The sequence below is a fragment of the Anser anser genome (genome assembly GCF_964211835.1).
Source record: "Anser anser genome assembly, contig: HAP1_SCAFFOLD_101, whole genome shotgun sequence".
NCBI lineage: Eukaryota > Metazoa > Chordata > Aves > Anseriformes > Anatidae > Anser > Anser anser.
Window position 1 is genome coordinate 222902 of NW_028154042.1, and position 11585 is coordinate 234486.

At 39.6% G+C, this 11585-nt stretch overlaps 1 protein-coding gene across 1 annotated transcript; it reads right to left on the reverse strand.

Annotated features, from left to right (window-relative positions):
* Positions 1 to 535: 535 nt before the first annotated feature.
* On the reverse strand, positions 536 to 2506 carry LOC310890919 (uncharacterized protein C6orf52). Its single transcript, XM_083853241.1, has 3 exons — positions 2317 to 2506; positions 1745 to 1790; positions 536 to 926 (listed from the first exon to the last, which is right to left on the reverse strand). The coding sequence occupies exons 1-3, from the start codon at positions 2374 to 2376 to the stop codon at positions 790 to 792; spliced, it is 243 nt and encodes an 80-aa protein (XP_083709367.1). The 5' UTR covers positions 2377 to 2506; the 3' UTR covers positions 536 to 789.
* Between the last annotated feature and the right edge of the window lie 9079 nt (positions 2507 to 11585).

Here is an 11585-nt window from a genome sequence, read left to right on the forward strand (position 1 = left end):
ATTTTTTTTTTTTAGGTTTAAGAACACGGATTATGTTGTAGCAATTTCTTCGCTGTAAAGCGTCAGCTGAGAAGTCTAACAGTAAGAAGGGCAAGGGAAAACTGAATGCTGATGCAGAGAGTGCCAGCAGACATCATCCTCATTCCACGGGATGTTTGTAGCTATGGCAGTTGAAGTCTACACTTCCATATGCTTAACATACCCTATTTATAAGCCGATTTTAGCTGACCTAGCATGTATCAGTAGTACAGTTAGAGCCAGCAGCCTGCAGGAAAAAGTGGGCACAGGTGTTTCCATAGCAAGGCCTGTGAGTGTCTCCCATACATACTTCCAGTCTAAGCAAGCACATGAAAGGCTTGGCTTGTCGCTTACCTAAGGAACCAGGAAAACAAGGGAAAGCTAGATTTTGCTTGTGTCCTAATGCCCATATAAAAATAAAGACAGATGAAATACCCTTACTACCTTGTTAAATTCCATAAGCCGGAAGAGAACGTGCTGCACACAGGTACAAGTAAAATCCCTTGCTGGCAGGTTTGCAGAAACAAATTTTTTATTTACACAGGCAAGTCTATCTTTAGACCCCATTTACCTCTTTACATTTCTCGAATATTTACATGACTTCATGATGCTCCAAGAAGGGAGTGATGAACAAAAAGATTACAGAAACTGTCAAAAGCATAGCAAAAAAACCCCAACCTATCATTGTGCTTTAAAACTTATGAGCTAGAATAATGTAGAAGAAATGTAGTTTTAGCACTTTGGTCCTAACGGTCATGCTCTAGAAGACACTTAAATAGCAGAGGGGATTTCAGAAGTGACCGTATCCAGAGGTTGCCAGTGACAATTCATGAGTGAATCGTAGAGTTCTTCGCTTGTCTCCGTGAATTGTCTGTTCATTTCATCAACATCCAAGTAGAGCTGTGGATCTGAAAATAAAAGCCTGGTAAGTCCAAGTATCAAATCTGAGGCATGCGCACAAAAAAACTTCATGTGAAATGGCTAACAAAATGTATTTTAAGCTAAGTGTAATAAGCTATTAGATCTACTAATTTTAGTGAGGTATTTAGTCCTCTAAAATTTTGAGCCTCACAGCTCCAACTTTTGGGAATTTGTATATTAGAAGGCTGGGACTAGAATTGTCTTTCAAGATAAAGACAAAGACAATGTTTAAGATAGTAAAGATAACGTTTAAGGATAATCAGCCATGAAACCCTCCCAAGAGTCATTTAATTCACTTCTACGGCAATACACGTTACATAGGATAGTTTCTAAACACTAACACAAAATGCCTCCACGTGAGGAACTTTGCAAACCTTCCAGGACACAAATATGTTTTGTACCGTATTTGTAAGTGCAAGCTGAATCCTCCTTTTGGAATCTGCAACATAAGCTTTTACCTCAGGGTGGAGAACAAAGCTTTTGCATATTACTGAGTTTCTAATACAAAATCTGTTTAGCGGAACCAATACAAAGAACAAAATTCTGTCTTAGACCATTTTCAAATGGGAATGAAGGCACAGGTACAAGAAACCTGCTGCGAAGCATTGACAGTGTCCCGTTTTACTTGATGCGGTCAGTGTATGCTGTATCAGCTTTAAAACCCCAGCTGATTGCAGATCAACCCCACAGAGGTTTGACCTCAGCTGAATTTTCAAGATGTTCTTCATCCAGTAGAGGTTGGCTTGTATTGTTAAAAGGCACAAGTATGGCTAAACTCAAGTGACAATGACAGAACCCTTATTACCGTCAGTAATTAGGTCATCACCGATTGCAGTCATAACTGAAGATTCCTGAAAGACAGAAAAGGCTAAGTTTAATCATAACTCATTTCAGAAAGCATCACAGATTCAAAGTGCTGCAGTCTCAACCCATTCCTTCTTCCTACAACTACAAGGATAGATGGCATTTTATCTATTTATTTTTAGAAGAAAGCCAATATTACAGTACAGGTTGGAAGGGACTTCCGGAGGTCACAACTAATACATTGACCACGATAAGACCACTTACAACAACTGTTTAATTTGCTTTAAGCAAAGCAAATCAGAAGAACAGGAACAGAAGAAGCGTACGCAATTATGCTGTCAAAACCATTCTTTGGTATGCGTGAACAAATAATGGTGTATAAATCACTAATTCTATGGATTTACTATTTAAGCACTTAAATACAAACACCTCTGAATGGAATCTGCTCTTTTAACTTCACACTAAGCAGAAAGCATGTTTTCAACTTCGGATTCTTTTTGCTGATTCACACAAATCTGTACAACATATTATCTGTGAAATATTTTCTTTACAGCAAGCGTGCACTATCTTTACCTCAAAAACAGCTGGAGCCATTAAAGAATCTCCTAAAGAGCAGTCTCCAACAGCTTGCATGCTGTCACAGGGAGCATAGGAGCTGTAGTTGTAGTCAGCGTAAGCATCGTAACTCCTCTGCGAGTAGTAGTTCTGGTAATCTTGGCAATAATCATTATGGTTGTATGACTGGTACCGCTGCAATTCTGCTTTCAGTCTGAAACATGAGAAGTTGCATACAGTCAGAGAACAAGAGACTGTAAACCCAGTTCTGAACTTAAACAATTTGTCAGCTTACATACTTCAAAGCTTAAAAGGAAGCTTTCCTAAACAGTCACCTAAGTGACAGCTTAAGTCACAGCTCAAAACCTCATTTCTATAGAAGCAAGCATCCTCACCTTTGCCAATACCAGAAGGAATTGTTCTCATGGATTAACTCCAGAGCCTTGACATGGTTACCTGTACACATCAAGTATTTTTAGCGTTGGCATAAGCAAGCTGCTGCTAAGTCTCTGTGCTTTGCTAAAGATTGATTTAAGACCAGAGACATTTATCAAGCACAGCTGCTTTAAAGATGCAGTCTTAACCCTTCTATCTTTTGTTTGGTTAATTACTAGATCTTATTTCCAGAAAGAAGTGAATGGAGTCAGATTATCCATTTCAAAAAAGCATCTGACGCTGCCTGTCAGTTTGCCATGTCTACCTCCACCTGCTCAGTTTTTTTGTTTGTTTAAAGTCCATTAAACATTCAACAGCTGCCAACTATACCGCTCAGGTGAAGTCAGTCTTGCTTAACAACACAATCGCGATTCTCCAGCGTGACGCCTTATTATTAGTGGGAGAATTACAAAATACGCTGGTTCTTAAGAAGAAAGGGCCAGCTGATTAGCTTTCACTACTTTCCCTTTCAAGATTTTCTCAGGGGCAGCTTCAGACTAATGACAAGAACCAAGACAAGTGCTATCTGTACTAAAACTGAGGTACACTGCATAAAGAACATTCAGATAACCCAGCTGCATATTCAAAAAAATCCGCTGTTTAGACTTGTCTTCACTGATTCTGTACAGGCAGACCTCCTGTGTTTGCAGTGCCCAGTTTCTCTGACTTGAATTGGGGATGCAGAGAAGTGAGTTCTATGCTTTTGGGGAAGAATACAAGCTGAAGGCATTCTGAAATAGCTTCCAAACTAAGCAAACATGAGGGACAAACTAATCCAATGGCTGGGTATTTCAATGCTAAGAGAGCACGGTACTCAGCCATTCAGAAACGTATTACTGATGTGTATTTTAATACCTACATTTGTTTCAATACTGCAAAGCTACACAAGTTCTAATAAAGAGGTAATCCATTGTCTTGTTACTGTAGTAAACAAACAGAAGATACATCATCTTAGGTCTTCTGCTTCCAACTGCACTCTTCCTACATACAGTTGTGTAGGGAAGGAAAATCTGAAAATACTGTTGACGTTCTTCTGGATAGCCGAAGCAAGAAAACATGTTTGTGGCTTATTCTTGTTTTCAAAATAAAACAATATTAATTTAATCAAAAAATTTTGGCAAAGAAGTTTGGACAGTGCTCTCTTGGAGAAGAGCATTTCCATTCTAAAGCAGAAGGAGGCAACATTTGCAGAATTATGCTAGGTAAACAGAAACAGAAGTGTCATTTTTTACTATTTAACAGAACACACAAGCTAACCTCATGAACATACTGAAATTGTTTATATGGAGTCCTGTTTTGTCAGTATCCTGGATCAGAGTTCATCAAATTTGGTATCAATTCTTTAACCGTTCAGAGACCTGAATTGCCTTAAATAAGTGATAGAACTGAGCCGGTAGAGTAAGAAACCCTCTCAGGAAGTGCTAAGCTTTAAACTCCCCATTGCCCTAAGCTCATGAAAAGCAAAGAATAGCATTCTAAACCTGTTCTAGTAATAACGCCTTTGGCTTTCCCCCTGCGTTCCCATTTTTCCCCCCCACTTCTTTCCTGTCAACCCACTGTAAAACTAGTTATGTGCTTCTCTCAAACTAGAGGGAAAGCTCTAAGAACAAGAACTCCCTAGCATATAAAACCACTTCTTGTCCCTTCTACCTTATGCAGGCCCAAACCTGAAAATATTTTCCAATGCATTCAGCTTTGCTACTGTTGAGAAACAAGGCTGGTTACAATGGCAGCTAAGCCCAAGTTGCGCTGTCTGGCTAGACTTAACAGTTGGATTCCCCCAGCCATCCTGAAGCAGGTTGATGAATCCAGGGAGTCAAAACATAGGACTTCTGCATTTCTGGTTTTGTAGACTGCATCCTGTGTACAGCCACTACAGCAAGGGCCACAGACTTTCCAAAGGCAGAGCTACAAGAATCCGATTATTTAGAATAACTGTATCAATGCACAACTCCTTGGTTACCTTTTAGAAATTCCTATGCTCAGCCGGATTCCTTTTCCCCCCAGACCTGGTGCGTTCTGGCAGTCTTGCAGTGCCCTCATCTGATCACCTTGCTCACCAAATCTGTCATAGGCATACCCTCTACTATTTTCAAAAGGGAGAAAACCAATTCTGGTATGCATAACAGTTACAAAGCTAACGAATTCAGTTTCTGTCTTCTACAAAAAACAGAAGATAGCAGCTACTATAGCTTCTATTACTTAAGCAACCTCTCTGGCATGTGCACGTGCACAGAAAAGGCTTTCACCAAATTAAAACACTTGGGCCAGGAGCAAAAAGCTTATTCCTTGGTAGCATTAAGATGCAACTCACTGAGAGCCAGCAAAACAATACATTTTAAGTGCTCTCTGCGTAAGTAATCAGATTCCATATTTCTGCATATACAGCAGTTAATCAGTTAGCACTAACCCACTCCTTTTGGAGCCACAAACTTTATTGGTCACAAACACCAAGAGCTGGCTGTAATTATCTGAACCAGTATTAACCGGTACCTCTGAACTCTTCAAACAAAAATATCTTTCAGGTGCTCTTAGAAGAACAACATCAATTGCCTGCAACAATTTGATGGCTTTGCTAAACGGAGCACTGAAAAGCACAGTGGTACAGTTTCTTTTGTAGCCTGTTCAGAAATTATAGCCCCGTGCCTACAGCTTCAAATCAGGCCAAGCTTACCAGCCCAACTCTTACAGCTTAAGTTCACTGCACTCGAATGCCTTCAAGACGTGCTTTTAGGAGCCATGGAGAAGAACCCTCTGGTAAGACCACCATTATAAAGTACTGAGTGTTGTTTTACACTTAAAATAGAACTATCTGTTACAGTCATTCATCAGCTTTCCCTAGGCTGCTGCTCTCTCACTACTGAATGTGATCCTGCTCTCAGTTTCCCACTAACTTTTTCCCCCAGCGGTTATGGCCTCTTTTCATCTATGACACTTTTAAGGGACTACACCGTGTTGAAAAATGCTGGTTAACATTTCCTTTTACACAAGGTGCCTCATCGAATTTTCCTGACTAAACCAAACCCCAGAACCTTAACTAGAAGAGGAAGCACACAAACACACATGCCTCCCTGGCCACCATATCTCCCCAAAACATATCTGTTCAGTAACAGACCAACTGTAAGAATACTGCGATTAAAATCAGTATAGCTCTAAACACTGCTTTTGTTCGGGATTACTAGCTAATGTCCTTTCCCTTACCCCTTCTGGAATTAATACTGAATTCTGTACTCCAAAACGCGGTTCTTAAGTCATACAAATGACATTTAACAATCAGAATTTTTCCACACAGTGATCCTCAATAAAAACTTCAATCCTCTACTGCAGTCTTTCAACAAATTAAAGGAATACAAAACTGGCTAATAACTGTTCAGTGATTTTTGGACCTTTGTAGCACTAGAGTAACAGCAGTACACTCTGCAGCATAGTTGCAAGTACGTGGGAATAAGATACTCTCTCTCATCTCTTTTTTTCTCTGAAAAGTGTGAGGCCTCTATTTCACCCTACTAAAGATTTTACCACCAACTGTACTGCTAGCATTGAGACACTGCAACTTCTGTGCTTGTATGAGATGCAGGACAGGTTCCTTAAGGTGTCGCAATTTTTTGTCTAAACCTAGTGTTGAGATCAAAAAAGGGATTGCTACTAATTGCGTACGTATCAATAACCAGGACAGAAGACATGCTGCATATAGGAATTAAACTTTTTCTAAAGCTCTAGTACATGAACATATCAAATCCCGCAGATTTTTTCTAGTATGGTTTCAGAGGTCTTACTTGATGGACATAAGCGCACAAGTGAAGACAAAAGATATTCTGTTTACCTGAAGTACATGAAGGTTTGAACTACATTCTAGTCCTGATCTTTCCAGTCAAAACTGTTTAAAAAACAACCCACCAAACAGTAAAACAAACAAGAAAACCCCATGCTTCCTCTCTACATAAAACTTTTCACAATTGTGTTTTCTGCCCACCACCTGGCTTTAAAAAGTATACGAACTTCTTTGAAAGATCATGTTTTTAGTCTGAACTCCAAATGAACAACGTGTAGGGCATGTAAAGAACAAGCACGTCATTAATGAAAGCTTTTCTCTAAAAAGGATAAACTTATTCTTGGGGAAAAGTGTGGAAACAGATGTTATCTAGGCAATATTCCTACAGGAAAAACGAATAATTTTGCCACACCTCAAAGGAAAAAATAATTGTGCTTAACAGGTAAGAAAATAAAAAAAATCAGAGCAAACCAAAAAATAAATCACAGAATATGCATCCTCGTTTTAATCATTAAGGATTACCTTTGAGCTCTGCTTTGGTGCTTGGCTTTGCACTTTCACAGGCTACACACTTCGTGGCCTCTGCTTTGTTTTGAACCAAGCAGGTCTCCCAATCCCAGCTTCCTTCAGGCTTCTTGAATTTGTCTAAATCCAGAAATTCTCCAGAAGGAGCAGAAAATGCAGATGCACTGCTACTGGTCACAGGTGTTGGACCCTCTGTGAGACAAACAAGACAGTTAACCATCCTGTTTGAACATGAACTATAAAATGAACATTAACTTTTAAATTTGATTTGTCAAATCCCACAGAAATGTTCAAAACTACTCCGCAACTCCCCCCCCCCCGCCCCTGAAAAAAATAAAAGCCACCAAAATCCCACAAAGAAACAAACAAACAAACAAAAAAAACAGAGTGGAACTCAAAGCTTCCAAACAACACACAACTCTGTTCAGCGCACAAGCTTCTGCTGCTGTTGACCACAGTGTAACCTCCATAAAGAGGCCTGACAGGTGCCTTTTAAAAAAAAGGTGCCTTTTAAGAGAGAAGCAGAAGATAACGCTTCAAATTCAAAACCGGAAAGACAAGAATGGCTCTTCCCTTCCACAGCACACGCAGAAAACTTTTATCCTAGTATTACTTGCATCGCTCTTCCTCTTGACAAGTGCAACGTAACCGTGCAATTCACTGCACCATGGTCACAGTAAACCCCTCATTTCCAAAATTCCTCCTTGCAATGGCAAGAGCCTCAGACAAAGATGCCGACTGACCGCTCAGAGGTTGGAAGTCCAAGAGAATCAACTCTGTCTGAAATCCATTATCTTACCTCATGAAATTTCAGTCTTACCGCACAGGATGAATACAAAAGCCCGGTCTAGTCCATCTTAATTTGTTTCTTCCACGATATATTTGCACAGGTGTTTTTCGATGTAATGGCATGTTAAATGACATTTAGAGTCAAAGTTAGAATTAGAATCGTATTTTAAAAACAATACAACCACGCTCAAAATCAATTACGGTCACACACAATGGGAAACAACCCAGTACTGCCCTGAAGAAGTTACCCAGCGGGTCACTCGCTTTCTTGAAGCCTACCACTGACCTTCATAGGCATCTCTCTGCTTTAGCTTAAGACTAGTTAAGACTACACTGTCTTGAAATCTGGCTTCACATCTCCCCTCAATTACATACAAACGGTGAGTAGAGGCATTTTGGACACATTCTGTAATTTTTTTTACTTATTTTTTGAAAGAGAAAAACGCAGTCATTTTTAACTCTTTCTATGGAGTTCTCATTTTCGCCAGTGAAAAATCACTATGTTGTTTTTAAATTAAGTCACCCACTTCAGCCATCTTCCCTCACCAGCTGCAAAGCCGGGGGTATCTGCATTGATCCAGCTCCGTACTAATACATTTCACAATCAGTTCAATTTATGCGACAGGCTGGAACCTGGGCTGAGACCTCTGAAGTGCCTGTAAACCAATCCTGCAGACAGCCGCTAACCCATCAACCGTACCTGGGAATCGTGTTGCTTAAAATATTCCATATATGCAACGTACTTTTATTCTGTACAAGATTCACAGAGGCTAGGATGGAAACAACAGGAAAAAAAGGACCATACCTGGTTTCTCAGACTGACAGGCTACACATTTGTTATCTTCCGTCTTATTTGGTACAAGGCATATTCCACAGTCCCAAGAGCCTTTCGCCTTCTTAAATTTGTCTCCAAAGCCCAGAGTGGCTGTTGTGTCAGTGCTGCTCGAGGAGGATGTCACTGTCACCGAGCTGTCTGTGACCACTGGTCATGTCAGAGCAGGCATTACTCCCGTTCCAGGTTTTGGTGTCTCACATGCTATACATTTTGTAGCTTCCGGTTTGTTTTGGACAAGACATGTATCACAATCCCACGTTCCAGGTACTGTTTTGAATTTGTCTCCAAAGCCCAGCATCCCTGCTGGGGGCGCTGCTGGCTTTGAGGTGTCGCATTGACTTGAACTTACTGTCTGTTTCATACTCTCAACTGTTGACGCTTTAGTAGCTTGACAAGTTACACATTTGTCCTTTATGTCTTTGTTTTGCAGAAAAGGGTCACATGTATCAGATTGCCAGTACGATGCTTGTTTAGAAGTCTCTTTACCTGCAGAAAAAGTTGTTATTGCAGGCCTAGTATAAACCACTGTGCTTGTTGTAGGTTGTGCAGACGTAGAAGAGCGTGTTTTCAACAATCCAAAGTCTAGGAAGCAAGAAAAAAAAGTCTTCCTGTTAGCGCGGCACCTCACTACATGTAACTAAGTGACTTTACTAGAGGGCAAAAATTTCAACTCAGGTGCCAATGGTTACAACTAGACATTCAGACCGAGCGCAACAGGAAGTCCCCAGAAATCTTATCTAAACGGATGAAATTTCATCTGCTGCACTGGGTCACAACAGAACATTTCGTTAAAGCTTCATTTAACTCTTTGTTTCCAAGCAAGCTTTAAATCAACATTTTCACTGGTCGATACAAGTACAAACAGACAGTAGCTGACTGAAATCTGACAGTCCAACGTGGAATGGAAATAATACAATTTGATTAAGACGCGATGCCCAATCGAATCAAATTTCTAAAGCTCCTCCTTCCGTAGCAGATGACTCAAATCTACTCCAGTAACTGTACAGAAGTTTGTACTCGGAGCAGCAATCCATGCGGTATTTTCCCACAGATGCTGAATATTAATTAAATAATAAAAACTCAAGACAATTGAACAACTGTCTAATTTTCTATAATCTTTTTCAAAATGCATCGGACACAGGACAACTCCTTATTTAAAAGGTGGCAATTTTAACAGAAAAGACAAGCTACTAATACAGAAAGACTAAAGGAAATGCATCTTAAACAGCAGCTCAAGTTGCTTGTAAATCTACATTGAACATAGTTGTTTTGTGGTTTGTTTGTTGGTTTTTTTTTAGTCAAAAATGAAGTCTTTGAACAATGTGAAAAACACACTTTATGAAACTGTTGAAAACAATTGCAATTGCTTAAAAACAAAATTCAGAAAAGGGTTTTTAACGTAAAACACTCCACTTCTGTTTGCAGTTTAAATTTTAATCCACAGGAGCCATTGTAAGCTAAGGCCCAAAGATTCGCAGCTTTCGCCATGTATTTGGAACTGAAGCTCTTTCCTATTCTTTCTTCACCTGGGCTGAAGGTGGGACAGGAGTGTTGAGCTTTACAAACATTTCCTTTTCAATTCCACAAATTGTATTTACTTAAAATGAAACACCGATTATCTGGCTAATTCTCTTAGTACCTCATTTACAATTACATCCTAACACGTAAAGGAGATGCAACCCATCTGCTTTTCATCTTGCAGTTTTACTTCCAGCAACAAACACCACTTAGAATAGAAGGGGGCAGATGCACCCTAACAAACGCAGCGCTTAATGTAATGCTCTCCTACATTCATATTTATAGCAGATACTCTATTAACCATAAGTCGTGTGTTGGTTTTTTTTTAATAAAAAATGCTAGCGTATTTTTTGCAGCATCTTTTTAAAAGGAGTTCATTATCTCTCCAGGATTTTTTAGAACGTCTAAGACGCTTCCTTCCTTTAAGACGTGGGCAGTGGTGAAGGGACCACCAGCAAAATCTTTGACCTCCTCTTTCTGTGTGTTGATGTTGGTTGAGGTGGTGGTGTCTTTTGAAACAAAAGAAAACAAAAACAGCTTTCACAATGTGACCTAGTTAGAGCAGATTATACTCACTTTTGTTAGAAACAAGAATTTCCAGCTTTCATGCTTCTCACATAAGAATCTTCACAAATTCTACTTACTTTGCAATGCTTTATGATTACAAGCAAAACAAAAAGCAACAAAACAAAAAAAAAAATATAAAAGCAGATCTGTCACTGGAAAAATACTGCAGAAGTCCAACACTGCCTGGAATTGCTAGCATGCGCAGACAGGACAGATTGAAGATTTAATAAAGAAAAAAAGGAAAATCAGCACTTCAGATCTGAAGTGCTAAAGTTTCAGTTACCTAGGGTAAGAAAGGGCGTCACTGGAGTACCACTGGGTCCAGAAAGTTCTGCCGATTTTACAACGGGAACACTAAATGTAAACCCAATCTGCTATGAACAAGAGAGGTTTTTCAGATTCTCAAGCCACAGGAACTCCAATCGAATGCACACACAAAACCAAATCTGAAAGCTGCTCTTCACATTTGTAGCACGCATGCTGAATGACAAATTATAAGCCAGAAGCCTACATACTTTTCTCCATCAAGGCAGATTCTGCTTTAGTGTTCTGCAACAGCCTACTAAATGCCTAAGAAAAAAAGTCAAGCTCCTTTATTATTTTACTTACAGAAGACGTAGGTAGCACTTCTGCCTCAGTAGATTTCACAACTGGAGATGAAAACGCGAACTCAGGACTGCTAACAGTACTTGCTGGTTGTATCTGTATTTTCAAAAGAATTAAAGGTTTATATTTAAGAGCAACAACTACCTGAATTCACTACCCAACAGAAGTCCCGCAGTGACGTCGAAAAACCTGATGTTTGAGTTATTTTGCAGATAAAAGTAATAATAAAACACAGGGAAG

Excerpts from the sequence above, each read along its gene's own strand:
- LOC310890919 (XM_083853241.1), bottom strand. The coding sequence starts at position 2,376 with ATGCAAGCTGTTGGAGACTGCTCTTTAGGAGATTCTTTAATGGCTCCA. Across the intron at positions 1,791-2,316 it reads TGGCTCCAGCTGTTTTTGAG|GAATCTTCAGTTATGACTGC; the intron begins GTAAAGATAGTG and ends TCTGTCTTTCAG. Across the intron at positions 927-1,744 it reads TGATGACCTAATTACTGACG|ATCCACAGCTCTACTTGGAT; the intron begins GTAATAAGGGTT and ends TTTTATTTTCAG.